At 51.6% G+C, this 20,994-nt stretch overlaps 1 protein-coding gene across 2 annotated transcripts in view; it reads right to left on the bottom strand.

The window, feature by feature from the left end:
• Positions 1 to 7,201: 7,201 nt before the first annotated feature.
• RGS9 (regulator of G protein signaling 9) overlaps positions 7,202 to 20,994 on the bottom strand; it is a gene marked incomplete at its 5' end in the record, with an annotated part of 50,346 nt that continues 36,553 nt past the window's right edge. For both annotated transcript variants that reach the window (XM_084238904.1, XM_084238903.1), the window contains 5 exons: positions 7,202 to 7,697; positions 8,674 to 9,110; positions 16,960 to 17,077; positions 19,082 to 19,176; positions 19,692 to 19,830. In XM_084238904.1, coding sequence (XP_084095030.1) covers positions 7,547 to 7,697; positions 8,674 to 9,110; positions 16,960 to 17,077; positions 19,082 to 19,176; positions 19,692 to 19,830 — 940 coding nt within the window. In that variant the 3' untranslated portion in view covers positions 7,202 to 7,546. The remainder of the gene's footprint in view (positions 7,698 to 8,673; positions 9,111 to 16,959; positions 17,078 to 19,081; positions 19,177 to 19,691; positions 19,831 to 20,994) is intronic.

Raw genomic sequence — 20,994 nt, forward strand, 5'->3', positions numbered from 1 at the left:
AGCTATCTAAGCATTGACTGCTGATTATTGACTATAATACATAATCATAGCATTCGTAATGACTCATCATTTATTTACAACCGTAATGAAACTAATAATATTAATAACAAAGGTTGGCAAACTTCAACCATGGAGCTAAATCTGGTCAGAAACCTGTTTTCATACAGCCCTTATGGTAAAAATGGCTTTTACATTTTTTTATTGTGGTAAAATATACAAGACATAAAACTGACCGTTTTAACAATTCTTAAATATATAGTTTTTGGTAGCACTTAGCACATTTACCTTGCTCTGAAACTACTACCGCCTACCATTTCCAGAACTTCTTTCATTTTCTCAAACCAAACCTCTGTACTCATTAAATAGTAACTCCATATTTCCCCCTCCCTCAGCCCCTGGAAACCACTGTCCTACTTTCTATTTCTATGAACTTAACTGCTCTGTCTATGAAGTTTATTGCTCCAGGTCCCTCATATAAGCAGAATCATACAGTTTTTGTTCTTTTGTGTCTGGTCTGTTTCACTTAGCATAATGTCTTCAAGGTTCATCTATGTTGCATCATATACTTTCTAGGGCCAAGTAATATTCCAGCGTGCGTATATACCACAGTTTGTTTATCCATCTATTCATTGACAGACACTTGATATGCTTCTACCTGAGTGTGTGGTACCTATTCAAGACCCTGCTTTCAATTCTTTGGGGTAAATGCCAAGAAATTGAATAGCTGGATCATGGGGTAACATTTTTGTTTTACTTTTGAGTTGCCACAATACTGTCCTCTATAGAGGCTGTGGTATTTTACATTCCCATTATCAATGCACAAGGTTTTTAATTTCTCCACATCTTCACCAACACTTATTTTCTGATTTTTTAAATGTTAACCATCCTAATTGGTGTTAAAATGCATCTTACTTTGGTTTTTATTTTAATTTACCCAACAATTAGTGGTGTTGAATACCTTTTCATCTCCTTATTGTCTATTTGTCTATTTTCTTTGGGTCTATTCATTTATAGAAATGTCTATTCAAATCCTTTGCCCATTTTTTGCTCAGGTGGTAGGGTTTTTTGCTGTTGAATTGCGGGAACTCATTATACAACCTGGATATTAACCCCTTAACATGCATATCATAGATTTTATATTTTTAGGCTTTTTTTAAAGATTTATTTATTTATGCATACAAGAGCTGGGGTACAGGCCAGAAATGTGGGAAGTGAGAGGATTCACCAGAGACAGAGTGGGGAACAGAACAGGCAGACTGACCGAAATACACTGCTGAGGGGAGCAGCGGATGAGAGAGGAGAGATCTGCCTCGCCATGTGGGTTGCTCCCTGGCCAGCCGGGGATCGAAGTCGTGCTGCAGAGGCTGCATATTGCTTCATAGTGTGGTGCTTAATTCCTTGAGCTACCAGGGAGGCCCCAGATTTTATATTCTTAATGTTTTTTAAAAGAAGAATGTGTGACAGAGATAGATTGTAGCTTACAAGGTATAAAATATTTACTAACTGTCCATTTACTGAAAAAAAATGCTGACATGAAAGATGAGAATGGTTGAGGTGAGGAAAATAGAGATACTGTTTTGTTTCATGTTTAAGCAGCGAAAGTAATTAGCGCAAAATGTTAACAGGAGTCAATTCTGGGTGACGTGTATACAGATCTTTGCTCTATCATTCATTGTATTTTCTCTTTGTTTTTAATTCCAAAATTTAAATCTATAGAGCACAAACAAAAAATGAAGCGCATCAGACATCTGCTAGTTTTTCTGGCAGGTGTAAGTGGGGATATCACATCTGCAAAATTAAGGTACATGCTGTCCCTATATTGAGACTTAAATGTAAATATTGAGGATTAAATGGGAATACAGATCAAGGAGGGACTCTTTGAGGGGTTTTGGGGGGGGGGGGAAAGTCTGTATCTCAGCCTTCTGGGCCAATAGGGAAAAGAAAAAACAATTAGGATAATTAATTTAGCTACTTTCTATGTGATTTTTCTGGAGGTGTTTGGAAAAATTAAAAAACATGAGGACAAAGCCTGCAGGCCAGACCCTGTTCCTTTGCTGGCCCAACCTGGCTGTCCAATGAGGGAAGTTCCTCTCCCCAGCGCCTCTCCCTTAGGGAGAGGCTCTGAGTTCCTAAGAGGACAGCCCAGCCCTCTCTCTTTGGGGATCCGTGAGCCTGGGACTCCCTCTTCTGGTGAAATGTGAGGAGGAGACAGTGCCTGGAGCGGAAGAGGTCTGTGGCGCCCCTTGTCCCTCACACTCCTTGCTTGCCCTCTGAGCTCCCAGGACCCCTGGGGTACTTGGCCGCTATAGGCTCTGTAAAGACCCTTGTGCTTCTCTCTCCTGGCAGCGACCCAGGGGGAAGCACTGTCTCCTTCAGGCTGAAAGAATCCATGGCTTCAAATGGGCCACCAAGGGACCCTCCCCAGAGGCTGGAGGCACAGGGGCCTTAGGAGGGCTCTGCAGAACTTGCTCTGCTTGCAGCCTTACAACAGAAGGAAAACAAGCACATCCCCAAAACATTGACTGACATAATGGGATGCTAGAGGGGACTCTTGCTGTCTCCATTTCTATAGTGACCCCAGAGGCTGGGAACAAGACGGTGGATGCCAACCACTGGCCAGTCCACCTGAGGTGCTGGGCATATGGGCAGGACCAACAGAAGCGCTGGGGCAAAGGCCATTCCTGCAAACTCGCTGTAGGGTAAGTAAAAAGTATCAGGCTTTTCCGCCCTCCCACCATTAGATTAAATGCATGCCTGATGGCAGACACCTGGCGGAGGGTGTGGGCATGTGTATGTGGGATTCACCTGGGCTGCGACAGGGCTTTTAAGGGTGACGTCGCGGAAACAGAACTACAAAGAGAGAACCAGAGCAGAAGGGACCAAGAGCAGAAGCAGCAGAGCAGCAGAGGCCATGAGAGAACGCCGGAGATCCCAAAAAGAGTGAAGATTCGCCGGGGGTTAGGAGGCCTGCCAGCCTCCCAGGCCCCCGGCACCCCTGCCTGCCATGTACCTGGTAAACTCAACAAAAGCCTGAAAAAGCCACTGAGGGCTCCAGGACTCTCCTTTACCCATCTGCTCAGGTCATAGAGATCCTGCTCTGTGCCATCCTGCCGGTACACTCGCCCTTTGGGGAAAGGGGTGCTTTGCCCTCTCTGAAGCTGAGAGAGAATTCATGGGACCCCTGAGAGGACTTCACTTGCACACAGAATGCGAGGGAAAGAAACAGGAGAGCTGAGAACAGGTGAGTCCGCGCAGCAGAGAGGTGGGAAAGAGGGCAGGGCTGCCCATGGACAAGGACACTGGGGGGTGACGGCTGTACAGGGGAGCCAGGCTGGGGTTAGTTTTTGTTTTATAAATGAATAGCAGGGCCTCCCCTGGTGGTGAAGCGGTTGATCACTGGGCTGCGAAGCTGCCCACAGCATCTGCAGCACAGGTTCGATCCCCGGCCACCAGTGGGGGTTCCATATGGCGTGCAGACCTCTCCTGCCGCCCGCTGCTCCCCTCAGCAGTGTATTTTGTCTGTCTGCCTGTTCTGTCCCCCGCTCTGGCTCTGGTGAATTCTCTTACCCTCCCGCACTTCTGACTGTACCCAGTGCTTGTATAAATAAATAAATAAATCTTTTTAAAAAAATGAATAGCAAATCATAACACTTAATTTTAAGAAGTAGAAAGTTGAGGATGCGTCCTCAACTGAGAAGTGGACTGATGGATGCTCAGTGGCCAAGATAAAACCTGTGCAACTAACTGGGGGCATTTGAGGTCCCTGTGGCCCTGGAAGCTGAAGCCAGAAGCCCCTCATATCTAGGGGGAAAAAAAATCATCTAATTGAGAACAAGCATGGAGTCCAGGAGCACATAAGGGTTACGTGTCAGTCCATTAAGAACTTCCTGTTTCTCCCTTCGGTCCTCCAGGAACCACAGGCTGCAGGATGAGAGGGGCAAGAGAAGAAGAGTAAAGCAGGAAAAGGAGAAGAAACAGAGCCCCTCTTCCCAACCACAGCCCCACTAGGAGGTCCAGGACAGAAGAAAGGACAGAGCTTTCCTCTGGATAAAGGTCTGAGTTTTGTTCCTTACCCCAACCTTTGAACTGCTTGCATACAGAGCTGGATTGAGATTATTCTTCTTAACAGTGCTTGGAGGGTCTATTATCTGTAGGTTGGGAGGGGGGAGTTATGGAAGCTGCCAGAGCTGTCCTCTAGGGTTAAAGGATTAATTCAAGGTATGAGCTTCAAGGGAGAATTGAAGGAGTAGGAAGGAGGTAGGGATGCAAAGTTGTTGTTTTTTTCCATACCCTGTAAAGATCTGAACAGACAAATGGCTACATATGCACCACCTCATTTGCTTTATCTTCAAATAACACTATAAAGAGGGTTTATCCCCCAATTCACAGATGAGGAATGCAAGGAGCTATCCCAGGCTGGAAAGGGCCAGGGGGTCACTCGCTTCCTGCAACCTCACATTCCTCAGTGACCCACAGAAGCAACTTCCCCAGCTGTGACTGATGGAGCTCCATGAGCATCAGCAGAGCTGCAGGTGGAAGTCAGCTCTACTCCCAGGGCCTCTCGTGGTCCTTAGCACCCAGCAGGTACTCAGTCTGAGTGACTGAAAAGTAGCCCAAGCATGGACTGGAGCTTACCTGCATTTTATAGATATTTACCAAATGTTTGGCCAAACAAAAACTAATCAACCACTCCTCCATTCTCCCCTTTTCCATACTTTCCATTCCTCACCTCTCATGTGGGACAGACTAAGTGGCCACCAATATTCATTCTCCCATCTTCCTCCCTAGTGTTAGAACCTCCAGGTGGTTATTCACAAGTTGATGTAACTAGAGACTACATTTCCCAGCCTCCTTTGCAGGTAGGTGTGGTCATATGACCAGAGCAGACCTCTAAGAGGGGAGTAGAAATAACACCTAAGTCCAAATTATGAACTTAACAAACTGTCTTCCTATCACTTCTTTTCCCCGTGTTTTGGAGGAACACAGACATGGGGGTAAAGAACCAGTTTCAATCACTTCCCCAGTCTAGACATTAGAATCACCTGGGAGAGTCTTTTAAAATCCCTCCAGAAATTCTGATGTGATTGGACTGGATGTGTCCTGGGCATTAGGATCTTCCACGTGGATTCTAATATCCAGACGAGACGGAGAATCTTCTTAGCAGTGACCAGGGGATGAGTGGAGCAACAAGATTCAAAAGGTGCTGGTCCCTGGATTCTCTTTCTTCTTGGAGTTCACTTGCCCTGGAGTGTCCCTTCCTGGGACAGTTATGTGATGGAGACAGAAACTCCTTTGTGTTTGACTCTTCCTTCGGGGGGCTGTTTTTCTTTTTTTTTTTAAGATTTATTTATGCATACAAAAACGGGGGTACAGGCCAGAGGTGCAGGGGGAGAGAGGATTCACCAGAAACAGAATAGGGAACAGAACAAGCAGAGTGACCGAAATACACTGCTGAGGGGAGCAGAGGGCGAGACAGGAGAGGTCTGCTGCACCATGTGGTTTGCTCCCTGGCCGGGGATCAAACTCATGCTGCAGTGGCTGCAGATTGCTTCATAGGTTGTGTCTTAACCCCTTGGGCCACCAGGGAGGCCCGGGGGGGCTGTTTTTCACAACACTCCACCTTGGACCCTACCTAACTGAACCAGTGAACCCTGCAGTCCTCCATCTTTAATGTTGGGGATCCACATGGGTTTGGTGTCTCTTTAGGACCCCAGGGGCTCAGGAGTGGAGCCCCAGAAGCAGTGGTATTGGGAGTCCAGTCTGGAGATGCTCCTTATTTCCCACACACGGGCCAGTGGCAGATGATGGGTATAGATTATTTGGGCTTTCATCTCATTTTAGACCAGGTTTGCAAATGAAGACATCAAATTAATTAGCCCACTTGCCTTCCAAGGAAGGTCTGGCTTGCATCACTTACTCTGAGAGGCGTCTCCTTACCCCTAGAAGTGAGACTCTTGTAAGCCCAAGACAGTGGACTCTGGAGACACTGAATGAGGTGTTTTTTCTACACTGAAGTCCCTGTGGTCTCTCTGCAGGGTCAGCAATGCCAGGTCTGGGCCCCACATCTCCCCATTATGAGTCTTTAGAAAGTGCAGAGAAACAACAGCAGCCCCAGCATTTAAGGGCTAACTAAGGTCAGTTGTTCGGGGTTAAAGGCAACTGAGGGGGCTTTTATCTACTGATTGAATTCTGATGAAACAAAAATCTATGACAAGGGGCATGTTCCAAGCAGCACAGAATGTGACCTGTCGCCTCTGCTGCAGGGTTTCCCCACAGTGGTGCTGGTTTTTTGGGCCAGAAAACCTTCCATTGTGAACTGGGAGGCTGCACCTTGTAGGATGTTTAGCAACATCTCTGGCCTCTACCACCCTCCTCTATAGCACACCCCCCACCCACCCACCCCTTTCTTATCAACCAGAAATCTCTGCTGACTCTGCTCAGCATCCCCTGGGGGCAAAGCTGTCCCCTGGAAGAGAACTGAGGTTCTAGAAGCAAGGGGTCTCGCCCACAGCTCCAATCCAGGGCTAGCAGTACCTGGCACATAGCAGGCTCCATACATACTCATTGAGTAAGTAACTGGAAGAAGAGATGGGGGGTGTGAGTGTGCACTGAAGCCCAAGGTGTCAGGAGTGGCCACTGGTGGATGCCGTGGACATGAAAATGCACACCCAGACCTCCTGTGCAAGGGGTGTGTGGATTGAGGGCCACCAGCACATCCAGACCCGTTGCTCCCAGCCAATGACCTTGCATTGCGGGATACCAATGTAGAGCATATCCCATAAGCCACGGGGTCCCTACAAGGGTGGCTTTGGCTCAAGGATACCCCAGTGACATGACTAAGACTTTCTTGGAATTATGCTGCCTCTGAGCTTGTCCTTGCCCACTCCCCCATCCCCAGAGCTCAGCCCTGCCCGTGGTCTAAATCTCTCACCCCTTCTTCTGCTGCTACACTTCCTCTTTCACGGGTATTTCCCCCAATAAATCCCTTGCCTGTCTAACCCCATCTTGGTGGCTGCTTCTTGATGGACCTGAACACACCCGGTATTCTAGAAGGAAGTCTTTCCCCAGCACCCCCTTCCTGTGTGACGCCACAATCTGGGGTGCCCCACTGGTGAGCTCTGTGGATAAAAGCATGACGCACAAACCAGTTTAGACATGGAGGGAGATCTTTAAAGTAACTCAATGTCCCTTTGTCCAGAAAATCAAAGAAGACATGAGTTTAGCTCACAAAAAAAAAAAATAGCTCATGAATAACTAATAAAACCAGACACAGCTAACATTCCATTCCTGGAGACTCTGACAAGTTCGCCTTTTATCGGTTTTAAGGCAGCAAGTAAAGTGCTTGGATGCACATGCCTTTCTTCTGCCCAAGGGGAGGAAGCAGCAGGGGAGGCGGGGAGCCCAGCCAGAGCTTCCCCATCACCCACCCTGCTTGTCCCTCCGGCTGGTCTCTCCCGAATATAATCTCAATGCACTTTGGTTCAAGAGCAAGCGCGTCTGGCGTCCCTCCGTGGAGTCTGACGGGAGCAACTCCCGTCGGGCTAGTTCAGCCAGCCTTCCCCTGGGCCAGGGTCTCCCAGGGGCAGATGACCTCCTTCTCTGTGCCCTGCTCGCCCGACTCTCCTGCACCGGCATCCTCTGGGTCCACCAGGCAGGTGCCGCTCTCCATAGGCACATCCATTTTGATCTGGAAAAAGCTTCAAGCACAAAAAGAAAGCACGTAGTATGGGGGCGGGAGGACCCCAAATTCCCACCTAAACTGGAGAGAGTGACACCCAGACATTTTTGCCAAGAGCTGTGTGTGCAGCCCCCGGGCCTGGAGGACACTCCTGTTTTCCTGCTGAATGAAGGATCATTTGAAAGGCGCATTATTTTCATTTTTGAGGGGCTTACGTTTTTCTGGTTTTGGTGAATTCAGGATGTTCCTATTGAACCAGGACTGAATTTTCAATCCCTTTGAACTGCCTTCAGATGAATCAGTGGCCTCTAAGAAAGAGGCTCCAGGCCCACAGGCGAGGCAGGGCAACGGCCGCAAAGCTAGAACATTCCCTCACCGGGGGCCAGTTGGGAAGAATCAATAGACATGCCTGGATTCTGAGGGCCTGCTGTGAACCCAGAGGGCTGCCTCAGGAAACCTGGCTTCTGGGGTTCAGGTTTGCAGCACCACCCAAAATGGACTCAAGGGGGCAACCTCTTGGCTGATGGTGACACTGTTGTTTTCCCAGAAACCACTTCAAGAAAACCATCCCCACAAATCCCTCTGAGAGTTTGTGTTGGTGAGTGTTGAAGGGGTGGGGGGCAGATCACCAAAGATAGGGAGGGGGACTGGAGATCCCAAAACCACGCCCTATGCACCCCACCACCATTGGTTCTCACTGTGACCAGTGGCCTTTCCTGGCCTTTAAAAATGCAGTAGATGTCTTAGACCTTCTTGAGATGGGGCAGGGTGGGAAGGAAAAACATATCAAGGGGGAAAAAATGGGAAAGAACTCACACCGTCTCCTTTACCAGCAGACGGAGGTGGGAGGGTGGGGGCTGTCTGGAAGCTGTCCAGCGGCCAGGGGGGTCAGAAGGCCCCTTTGCGGAATTGCTGGCCCAGAATCCTCCATTCCCCAGCCCCCAGCTCTAGCACCCACATTCCGCAGCAGCCCCACCCCCACCCCGGGTCCTTACTTGGGGACTCTCCTGGACTTCAGCCGTGGCAGCTGCTGGCCCACTTCCCCCAGGGGCTGCACCTTCCCGTGGGCCACAGCGGGGCACTTGGGCGACAGCCGGGCAAAGACCGGGGAGGCTAAGCAGCCTCGTCTCAGAAACCTGCTGAAGGACAGAGCCATGCGCGCCTTGGGGGCGCCCCGGGCCTGGCTGCTCTCGGTGAAGCAGGGTCCCCGCTGGCCCCCACCGGCCTCATCCTTCTGCTCGGAGCCCTCCAAGGCCACTCTGATAGGCGAGGGGCACACGGTGCTGCTGGGCCTCCGGATGAAGCGGGCGGGTGAGGGGAAGGGCCTGCGGGGCGAGCGGCAGGAGGGGGACAGTGGGATGGAAGGGGAGGGGGGCACGCAGGTCCCGGTGTACACGGTCAGGTGGGGGCTGGGGGCGGTGTGCTGGCCCGGCTGCAGAGAGAGAGAGAGCTCAGGTGAGTGGTGAGGCAGGACCGCAGGGCGAGCACAGGCCTGCTCTGGCTGTCCCCTGGTACGTCATCAGGAAAGGTGCCCAGAGCCACTGTGACTATGGCACAGCCACACAGGGGCCTCCTGCCAAGGGGCCGGCCTGGCCCGCGTCCTGGGCACCATCCCCAGAGCTGGGAAGTTTCAGCCAAAGACACAAAATGACCGTCTTCCAGGCCTGAGTTGCTGGATGTGGCTGGCTGAATTTTCAGTCACCCCAAACGCCAGCCCCCGCCCCATGCCACACCCCCACACCCCTTCTCTACCTTGGGTTCCCAGCAGAAGAAATGGAGACACTTCTCCCAGAGTGTAAATGTGGCAGGAGGCCCAGCTTGGGCCTTGCTGAGTCTCCCAAGCCCAAGACCGCCCACCTTGTCCTGAAATCCAGCCTGTGACCACACTGACCTTGACTGACCTTGGCTAACACCTGGGGACGACCTAGCTCCATCATGGTCCTGAGCCACCTGCCGGCCCGGCAGGGGTGGCCAGGAGGAAAGGCCGCTTGTGGGACATGGACAAGCCACGAGAAGGAAACGGGAAATCCCGGGCCAGGACGTCTCTCCATGGAGAAAGGAGAAGCAGCCCAACCCCCTGGGCCTGGGAGCTGCCTGGGCACGGGGGTGGAGGAGCCTGGGACAGCTTTAAGTGAACAGAAGAAAATTCTAGCTGGGAGTTCCGGGAGGAGCTCTGCTTCTGCAAGGGCCCATCGGCCGGGGTCTGTCTCCCAAAGGCCTGTGTGGCCTGCACCGCGTCGGAGCCCAGCGTGAGTGGAGCTGGGGTAGTACTGGTCCCTGCAGGCAACGGGACCCTCTGGGACAGTGAGGCCAACAAGGTTTCCAAGGGAGGATTGGAAATGTCTTCTGGAAGAGCGGGAACAAGCCTCTCTGAAGCTGCCGCCATCTTGGGTGTCCCCTGCTTAGAGGCTCCCACCTGCCCCGGGGCCTGGGCCCTGCCCTGCTCCAGGTCACCTGGGTGTGTCACCCACCACAGGGGAAGCACAGCAGCAAGCAAGGCTGGCCTTTGGAGGACAAGGAAAGAGGCCACAGAGGGCTGGCCTGGAGCTAGGGGGTGCAGGGGTTTCTCCACTCTCGCCCACCAGCTACCTGACGTCCTAGCAAGATGCCATTTTGAAAGAGCAGCTCAAAGCCACTAATTCCTCTGCTCAGACACCCACAGCCCACAAAGCAGAACCAAGCCCAGTCTGGGCCCCAATGCATCTACTTCCCAAGCCACTCCAGGTTCACCCCAACAACACTGCTGGGAATAATGAGGGGCTCTGAAGTTTGGGGGCCACCAGCTGCAGGTGTCCGTGTGGTCTCACAGTCAGCACCACCCAGGTGGTCTTTGTCTGCAGACAAAGATCCTGTCCCACCCCGTACCCACTGAAGAGGGGTCTCAGGTGGGGAAAGCATCTAGCCAGCACCAAGTTTGGGGTGCCCAGCACTGCACTTCTAGGGCCCTCCCACAGGGACACATGTCTCCACATAGGACAGTCCGCAGAGAAGAGCAACAATGGCGGGTAGGGGAGCCCTGGGGTTTGGGAGAAATCAGGAAGAGATGAGGATGATAGGAACTTAAAGCAAGGAGAATTTCTCCTTTGTTGGCTGTAAAGCTGGAGGAGGCCAAGTGGCAAGGAATTTGGGGAGCTTCTAGAAGCTGAGAGCAGCCCTCCTTGAACAGCCAGCAAAGCCTGGGGCTGTGAGCATCACGGGGAGAAACTGAAGCCTCCAGAATGATCTGAGTGAACTTGGAAGCAGATTCTTCAAGAGCCTCCAAGTAAGAACACAGGTGGCCAAGTGAACCTGGCAGGGCGGGGGCGGGGGGGCTCCCTGAGTGGTGACCCGGCTGAGCATCACCTGCAAGAAATGGTGGCTGCTGGTGCTAAGCTGTTCTGTGGCAACAGGTAACTAGTACGGTGACTAAGAATCTGAACCCAGGTCCGTGCAGCCTAAAAGCCCAGCTTGTCTGGCTGATCAGTGTTGCCTTCCCCTTCCCGAGGGGCTTCAATTAGACTTGAGGCTGTGGACAGTGAGACCCCAAATACCAAAACCAGGAGATGGGATTTGTTAAGAGAGTTGGAGGCATCCAAGTTCTCCCCCTTCAACAAGTTGACTGAGAAAACGCACACCCCCAATGCGTTCCCTTGAACCCCACTTCCTCAGCATTTGTGCTACACACCTGTAGAAATCCCCACTGACAGGTAAGAAAACTGAGGCTTGTGTTGCTGATGCACCTTGACCGAGATGGAGGAGACACTCCATCACCTCCCACCCAGTGCTGTGGCTCCCTGCACCTCCCACATGCACCTCTCTGTCCTTCTTCTCCCAACTCCCTTCTTCCAGAACCTTCTCTTTTCCAGGACGAATGACAGGGCAGGACAGGTAAGGGCGGTGAGGCTGCCCTGTGTCACTTACCTGGCCCAAGCAGCTCTTGTCTTCTAGCCCAGTGGGTCCTGACTCTCCGCACTGGATGGCTTTCTGCCCCTCCCCGTGCCCAGGGATCCTCTCCCAGAGGCCTGGGCTCACCCCTGCGATGGCAGCCCTTCCTGCCCATGGCACTCCACCACTGGGGCAGGCGGCAAAGCAGCGGCATGCATGACAAGTGACAAAGAAAAGTGACACGATAGAGACACGGTGAAGGAGAATTGGGTTCGGTGCTGCTTTATTACGTGTAGGAAGCAAGCAAAGGGGGCGAGGAGCATGAAATGGAACAGGTACATTGACAGGAGGACACGATCACAGGTGTTTCCACGGAAGGCAAAGCAGATGGCGCACAGATGCGATTCACTTTCTGTCCTGAGACTCGGAGGGAGCCCAGGGGCCACCTGAACTCCCACTTCCTGGGAGCAGGACGGGGAGAAGAGGGTCTCATTCAAGTTCAGCATGCAGGTGTGCAGCGCCCCCTCCAGTGATCTCTCCCACCAGCCATATCATCTGGCCCAGCCCACACCAGATGTTCCCATTTTGAAGAGACCTTTACTTCACCCCTGAAATTCAGGTCTGACCGGTCACTGCTGCACCTCCCCCTGCAGTGACCTTTAGGGTTAACCGTCCCTAGGTCTGGCTGGGCAACCAGCGCGCAGGGGGGGAACAGCATAACACCCTGAAGCAGAGGAAGTGCAGCGGAAGTTCCCTGAAAAGGCAGAAGCTTATCAAAAGATAACGACCACCAGGAACCACTACAAGAATGCTAAAAATCTTATCCTGTCTTTCTAGAACTACAAACTTTAATCCCTTATTTGTCTTTCTAAACTTCCTTCTTTCTTCTATAATGGTCATTGCTTGTTATGTAGATCTCCTCCCTGATGGTGATAGACTGAGCCCATGAGCAAGCTGATTTCATTGATATTCATTGTCCCTGTGCCTTTGGAAAACATATATATATTGGTCACAAACTCAAAGAAAATTACACTCAGATTTTCACTCTTGAAGTGTGTCTGTTTGTCTTTTCTTTCACCGACGCCCTGACCACCCTGCACGCTTCTCTCAACCCTGAGGTGGCCTCATCGTCTACTGCTGTGCTGGTCCGCGGCAGGTCACTATGCTCTGCTGCTAAGCCCCCTCCTGGGAGCTGCACGAACAGGACACGACACCAATACCCAGCGCTTCCCCCCACCCCCCTAATATATCCTAGTGGTCCCTGGAGAGCTGGGAGGGGCTTCATGCAAGACTGAGAGATGCAGAGGAGGAAAATAATTGGACAGCCACGCCCAAAATGTACCTTGGGAAATGCTTAAAAGAATAAAGAATCACTGGACAACACCGACAGATGGAAGAAAGCACGTGCTTACTCTCAGACCTTGACACTCTAGGGGTGGTGGTGATAGTGAGCATGACAGTGGTGAAGATGGTGGTGGTGGTGATGGTGATGATGTGGAGGAGCATAGTGGCGGTGGTGACAGTGATGGTGGTGATGATCATGGTGCTGGTGATGCTGATTGTGATAATGACAGTGATGATGGGGGTCTGGGTAATGATGATAGCGATGATGGTAACGGTTCTGATAAGAGCAGCTGGCATTTATTGAGCATTTATTAGATGCCTAACAGAGTGCTAAGTGCTTACTTGCATGTTACTGTCCCTGGTCCTTGAATTTCCACTTAATCCTCACAACTTAATCCTCTCTAAAAGCCAGGCTGGAAAATGAAATTCTACAAGGGAAATTCTAGTACCTTATAGCAGACCTTATAGCATATGCACTCTCTAGCATAAGAGACCTCCCGCTATGGGTAGAGGGGCTCAAGCTGCCTCAGAGCTTGCCTAAGAGAGAATATCCTAATGATTTAAATGTAGCCAACTCCTGTCCAAGTGAATACAATTGTTGATGCAGTTTGAGATTCAAATGGGCCCCGGGGCTGGGGTGGGGGGGTGCCACTTAGTAGAGTCTGGCAGCGGACACTCTTACAAAATCTCAAAACTGGGTAGACACCGGCAGCAACTTGACTACTAACCACGGAGATTTCCTGGTGGATTCCAGGGTTGGGGAGCAGAACATGAGCAGACACTTAGGATGGGACTGAAATGTTGATGCTTGGAGCTGAGATAATAGTGAAGCCAAGCAAATATATGAAGTCCCAGATCCTCCAAAAAAAATAGAGACCAGGGCCTCCCCTGGTGGCGCAGAGATTGAGCACTGGGCTGCGAGGCTGCCCACAGCCTCTGCAGTGCCAGTTCATTCCCCAGCCGCCGGCGAGGGTCCCACAAAAAAAAAAAAAAAAAATAGAGACCATCCAGGGTGGGTGGTCCAGGCTGGTCATTGATCATAATCATGTTCACCTACCAATTAACCCAGCACCCCTCTGCTTTGTCTTCTCCTGATCCTCCCAGCCTCGCGATCCTTGCATGTCCTCACAAAGCAACATGTGGCTTCCCACCCTGTTGTTTAATTGTCTTTCCTGCTGGGCTGGAAGCTTTCCAACCTGTCTTTCTCCCACCCATGATCCTAGCACCTGGCATGATGCCCAGAGCACCTGGTAGACTCTTGGGGGATGAGAGACTTGGGAAGCAGACACATCTCACATGTGGGGACCAGGATGGTGAATGGTTGAGTCTAAGGTAAACATGACATAGTCTGTGCCCCATAGAGTTCATGGTGAATTCAACATCCTGCCATCCCTACCGCCATTTTGCTAGCTCTGTAATCTCAGCTCATATGGGGTAGCTAGAAAAGATAGCAAATATCTCTGATTTCACGCTTCTCAAACTTTCCCACAAAAGTAGGACAAACAGCAGGAGAGCCGGGTAAACATGCTTTCCCAGGAGTCTGAGGGCAAAGCTTCAACCTGCCACTGCCAAGCATGAAATGTCTTTGAAGTCTCAAATTTTATCTTAAAAAATTCATGTATATTTTGCATTCTAATTCATAATATATTCATGATTATTTTAATGTGAAATTTTAAACCACCTAACTTTCTTCCCATTCCAAATCTTCAAGTAAAGTTGCTGCCCCCGGCTGGGTACCCTCCTGGAATTAAACAAAATCTGTTTGAAGAAGCTGGGATCTGGTCCCAAGGCCTCATTTCTCAAGTCAGGAGGGAACAAGGTTAAGTGACTCACTCAGGACCATATGACTAGTGGTAGAACCACATCCAGAGTCCAAGAAACCGTCTCCAAACCCAGGGCTTCTCTTCATTCATTCTTTTACCCACTTGTGCAATACACGTTTATGCAGCACTTGCTAGGCCTCAGGTATTAGGCTCCAAGTGGTAAGTAAGAGAGACATGGTCCCTCCCGTCATGTCATTCAATTTACAATGACTCTACCTGAAATTTCTACCTGGAGTTCCCAGGTAGGACCTCAACATTCTTCAAAAGAAAGAAGAACAAAGTTGCTCTTTCAGAATATAAACTAGCCTATGATTAGGGAAAGTCGGGAGAGTAATGGAATCATTTTGTTAACATAAAACCAAGAGCCACAGACTCTTTCCAAGGGCCTACTAGACCTTGTGCACACCTGGCCCCGCCCACCTCACAAACCTCATCTTATACCACTTGCCCTTGTCCAGCAGGATCCATTCACCGCCTTTCAGTTCACTCCAAGCCATTCCTGCCACAGGGACTGTGCCCATGCAGGCTCCTCTCCCCGCAGAGGCCTGCTGCCTAGCCCATATTCTTGGTCTGACCAACTCTTTCTTACGCCACTGCTTCTCTGTCACCACCTTACAGAGGCCTCCTTAACTCACATGCCTTCCATCCTCCCTGTCACGGCACCATATCCATTTGCCATGGAACGCATTCAGAATTTGTACCACCTGTGACTGTTGTCAATGGCAGTGTGGCCCCAATGGCTCACCCCACCCTGCCAAAAGACTTTGAAATTTCTCTCACTCAAGAGCTAGAGTCCATTTCTCCACCCCTGACCCCAGACTGCATTTGGGACCCCAGTTGGGTGAGCTGAAAGAGACCAGGTGCGGTTCCAGCTACATCTCCAGAGCCCTCTGCATCACTCACGCCCTTGCGGTTCTGCCATCCCCATAGGATCGCGCCAAACTAGCTGTTGGAGGATGAGAGATGAGAGGCTGGTGAAGCAGAGCACAGAAGCATTCCACTCGACCCGGCCTGGGCACCGAACATCAAGCCCAGACAGAGTGAGTCCCTCCAAGGTCAACAGAGCCACACAGACGAGAAAGAAACAGAGTTGGAAGTCGCTCTAGTTTTGTGGTCATTATACAGCAACAGCTACCTGAGAGTTGCAGTTGATTTCACTACTTTTTGGTGAGTCCCAGACCGTAAGCTTCACAAGACAGGGAGCATGTCTATTATATTCACCAGTGCCGGGCACGCAGTAGGCACGCAGTCAACGTGTGGAACGAGTCTTTTTGTTGTACAAGAGCTCTGGCTCACTCACCAACTCACTCTCCCTGCTTTGTACTCTAACCTAAGGGCACAAGGCAAACTTAACTTCAAGTATTACCTTCTAGGCCTCCCAAGGCAAGGGGTGACCTGTCCTCTGCGCCACCCCTGACCTACTACGGAGGGAAGCACAACATCTGGACTGTACCCAGGAGCCTTCTCTCTGATTCTCACTCATCTCGAAAATGTAACAGACATCTACCATCCCTCCTCCCGCGAAGGAAGACATCAGCACCTTCAACTTCATCCACAAGACAGCAAAGACCGTTTCCACTCCCTGCCCTGGAAGTCACAGGCTGCAATCCTTCTGCCCTACAAGCTGCTCTTCCCCGGCATGCAACAGGGCATGGGGAGACCACAGAAGGAGGAAGCCCAGCTACCCCCTATAATTGTGACCAATAAATGATCTAGTTGGCTGTTTCCAGGCAAGTGTAGCAGGCATCCGGCAGGTGTCCACGTATATAGGGGATCCTTGTAGGGGCACCTGCTTTAGAAGCAGGGGCTGAATTGCAGCGATGGGATGAGGAACTTCCTAAAGTGATTTGAAACAAATGTGCATGGAAGCACCATGCCTGAGGCGGGTGGGGGTGGGAGAGCCTTCTCTAATGTCCGAAAGCAAACGTTGGTACCGAGGAACCTGGTTTTCACTATGCAAAACCCCCACTATGAGAACCCCCAGAGCTACTCCACCAGGCAACCTCTGCCCTCCACTGCTGACCCTGACAGTCGCCCTAATTGCTGCAGAACTAGGAAGCCCACCATGCAGAGTCAAAGGGACATGGGGTGAGACTGACTAACGGGGCTTGGACTCAGCCAGACGCCGACCCTGCCCCTCTTGGTTCAGCTTTCCCAAATGCATGCCCCCGCCCCTCCCCCGGGGGTGCAGATTTATTTAGGAGACAGCTCTTTTCTGAGTTGGCTCCTACGGTCCAGCTTGCTCATGACCTGGGTGATGTCCACTGTGTTGGCTGCTTCCCGGGCCTTGGCTTCTTCTTCCAGCTGCCTCAGGATGACGGGGCTGGGGCTGGAGCGCAGGTGACGCCGCATGAACGGGAGGCTGGAGCTGGAAGGAAGGACCGGGCAGAGGTTGGCAGAAGGCACATGCTCTCGGCCCTGGCAGGAGAAGGGGCTGGGAGGACAGAATCTGGGCTTGTTCCGATTGCCCAGCAAACCTCCACGGGGGTCCTCACAGAGTGTGAGCTCTCAGGGGACCAGAGTGCGTCTCTGCTGTGGTCACACAATGTTATGTTAGACATAAAGGAAGCTGCTTGGTTGGTGACATTCCAGATTCAGCTTCTACAGAGCTTAGAAATCAGTTTGTCATCTTAACTCCCTATAGGCTCTTCCTGAAATGAAGCAGGGTTTGGACACTAGAAACTGGAAGGTTCTGACCTCACAGGAGAGTCCAGCATTTGTTTTCCAAAGCCAAAGTTCTGGCAGGAAGGAGAGGGCAGGCCCGTGCAAGAGGGCTGGCCTGGAGGGGCAGAGAAAGCCCATAGGGCAGAAGAGGGACAGGAGCTGGTGGCACCACAGGACCAGCTGGAGCCTTCCAGAGAAGCTCACAGTGGATTCTCTCATCTGAGGCCATGGGGCCAGGACAAAGCTCCATGTGAAATGAGGTGGAGCCCCACTCCCTGCAGGCCTGGAAACAAGCATTGCAGCAGAAGTGGACTTGAAACCTAGGGCCCCGCCCCCCAACAAATGTCTGGGCTACTAAGCACCTAGAACTCTTCCAGCCGCTTCAGGGAGGAGGAGAGCCCTCCCTACTTCTGTCTGGGAATCTGTGCCTGAAACTGGGTCTCCAACCTGCCTTGTGAAGAAGGAGGCTTAGGGCTTGATTTCACTTAGTCTAGAAAAATTAAGTTTTCAACCTTTTATACATTGTCTTACACGTCGAGTCAGGAAGCAAGCAAGCCCACTGTGATCCTCACAGATTTACAGGCTGAGCTTCATCTGCTAAAAAGCAATGAAGATGGACCCCCCCCAAAATTCATATTATTTAGTAAATTAATAAAATTTTATTTAATTTTTTTTTAAAGCATGCACACTTGTGTGCTTGCTCCCGGCAGCAGGGACGGCATTATTCGACCACAGTACCTCACATGGAAGCCAAGCACTAGGGTTAGTGCCCCCAAGCCCCAGATGATTTCTCAGGCCCCCCAACTTGCCTCTGGAGAGTCTCCAAGGCTCTTCTTCCTCCCCACTGCTCTCTGCAGAACTTCTGAACTATTACAGCCCTTAAAGGGCTTAAAGTGACTTAAAGGAGATGCTTTCAAGTCCCAGGACACTGACCTCCCTTCCTTGCCGGTAAACCTCAAAGGATGGCCCCACAAATATCTCCTTTCTCTCCTTTCCACAACAGGGACATTAGCCTCCAGACCGAAACCAAGCTGGTTATTTTTTTTAAGCTCCTTTAATAAAGCCTCCGATGCAAACACCCCTCTTTTGAATTGACCGAAGGTGCTAGAAAGGAGCCCAGCATGGGCTGAGCTGGAAAACAGGGGACACTGACCTACCCCAATGGCTCAGACGTGTGCCGGCACCAGGACAACCTCCATGCAGATGTCCAAGCTGCCCTTTGGTGACTATATTCGGAAACTTTGATGACTGCAGAGTTTCCCCCCTCCCCAAAAAGAGTTCAATTGGCCCCTCAGAACTGGATTTCATTCTTTGCTGAAGGATAACCATCTACCATTGGGGAGAGTCTGCTATTCTCTTGAGGTTTCTGGAGTCTACGAGGACACGTGGATGTAGCTAAATGAATCCCCACACGTCAGCGTGCAGCTGGAGAAAAGCAGCAGTTAAAAGCCAGTGAGATGGTGCTTCTCTCTGTGATAAAGGTAACGATCAGTCTGAGAATCGAAACTCTTTCAAACCAGCATGAGGGAAGCAAAGTACTCTAGCAGTAATTACTAAGGAGACCTTGCTGGGGGGATTTCAGGGCATTTATGGAGCCAAAAAGGCAATCACACCCTCAGAAACACTTCCCAGTCCCCAATATCCTCATCAGGCAAATATCTCAAGAGAGACCCTTGCTCACTCTCTGCGCCCAGCAATCCCAGACCACCCCACTTGCCTTCTCTTGGAGGTTTCCTGAGGCTCGATGGCTTTGGCCAACATTTCCTTATAGATTGGCGATTTTAAATAGCGAGCATAAGAATCCTGGTGGGAACAAGGGGAAAACAGTGATGATGCAAGAGACAGTGTCAACCCCAGTGAATTCCCTGATGGATCCCAAGGGCTCCCCTACCACCCCAGCAGCAGCAGCAGCAGCAGGAGCAGCAGACCTGCAGAGTGAAGGAAGATGCTTCCTCGTCTGAAAGGCGCTTTGGAAAGCCACAGTCCCCAAGCATGGTCCCCTGCCAGCTGCATCAATTTCACCTGGAATTTGCCAGAAATACCACTCTCGGGCCCACCCCAGTCCTACTTTGTCAGGAAATTTGGGGGTGGGACAGTCTGAGCCTTCTCAAGGTCCTGTGGCCACTCTGGACAGAGAAGCTGGTCTATACCCCCTCCTATGCCTCACCCCCCCCCCACCACACACACACATTAAAATTCACCCCTGGGTTCTTGGTGAAGCAAGCATGAGACAAGAAGCACCCCCGCACCCAAGCACTCCCACCCACTACCTTCTTCCAAGAGAAGGGTCCCCGCGGACCCTCCGCACCCGCCCACACCTTCTTCATGAGCATGTAGATGTGGGTCTGCGCCGCGTCCAGCACGTAGCGGTGTGGGTGCCGCAGCCCCTTGACAGTGATGTCCATGGTCTTGCCGTCGATGTTTATCCACCGCCTCGCCCCGGGGGCCAGGAATAGTCTGTGGGGAGGAAATGTTAGCATGAGTAGCTAAGCCGAGTCAGTGAATGAAAAGCTCACATCTGCTTGGGGGAGGGGCTGGCGTGCGGTGAAAGCCCTTTTTTAGGACACACTGAAGAGTTTCCACAGTTGGCAGGCAACCTCTGAAGCAAGAAAGCTGCTCGCCGGTGCTGGAAGATGAGTATTTACTTTGGTGTTTCCTCCCGAGGAGACAGAGCAGAGGACAGGCAGTGACCCCAGCTTGGGGGGGTCCTCTGACTTCACTCTTCTCACCCCTTAATTTCCCTGGAGCCCATCTGGAACCAGGCTCAGCCACCTCCAAAGTGGTGCTTGGGAGCTCTAGATGGGGTCTCCACGTGTTTGGGGGTGAACCTCCCCGGCTGAGTTTGGAGGCAGCCCACGATCCCAGCACGGTGGTCTGAAGACCAGGGCGCCCTGGCCAGTGGCCCCAGGGGGAGCCCTCTCTCAGCCACGCCTCCTGAGTCCCACGGCCCCATTGGGGCTTCGGACACTCGAGCTCTTCCCGACATTTCCCGACTGAATTGTGCTCACTCAGATATTTTGCCCAACTCCTGAGCTGTGCTTTCAAATTCTGGAATTCTGCTTCAGGTCCCATAGCTGGGGAGCCTGGAGAGGAGGGCACTAACAGAAAGATGGAGGTGAGTCTCCTGGCTGTAGATTTGGGGGCTCACAAGATGCCCGCCCGCCAGGGTCGGGTTCTAGGAACCAGTGTGGGTCTGAACCCGAAGGGCTGGACCTCAGAGCCCTGAGGGGTGTCCACCATGGCCGGTGCCCACAGAGGGAGCAGCAGGGATGCAACCACCACCGCAGGCGGGAGCAGCTCCAGGCTGGGCAGGGCAGGGGTGCAGACTGCAGCAGCCCTGGGATCCCATCACAAATTCACCCTTCTGTTTGGAGCTTGGCCCCTGGAGAGGTGATTTGGGGACAGACGGCTGCACTGTGCAAATGGGAGGCAGAGCCACTCCGTGAAAACAGGAGCCAGGCCCAGCGTCAGCGCCAGCTGGGCTGACGGTCTTCCTGGGGGACCCTCGGAGAACCTCCCCGCCTGTCATGGTCTGCAATTCTGTAAGATGCTTCCGGGGAGAGGTTTCCCATCTCTCTGTTTTCTTTCTTCTCTCTCGGCTCTTTCTAACTCACACACCCC

The sequence above is a fragment of the Talpa europaea genome (assembly GCF_964194135.1).
Source record: "Talpa europaea genome assembly, chromosome: 7".
NCBI classification, from domain to species: Eukaryota; Metazoa; Chordata; class Mammalia; order Eulipotyphla; family Talpidae; genus Talpa; species Talpa europaea.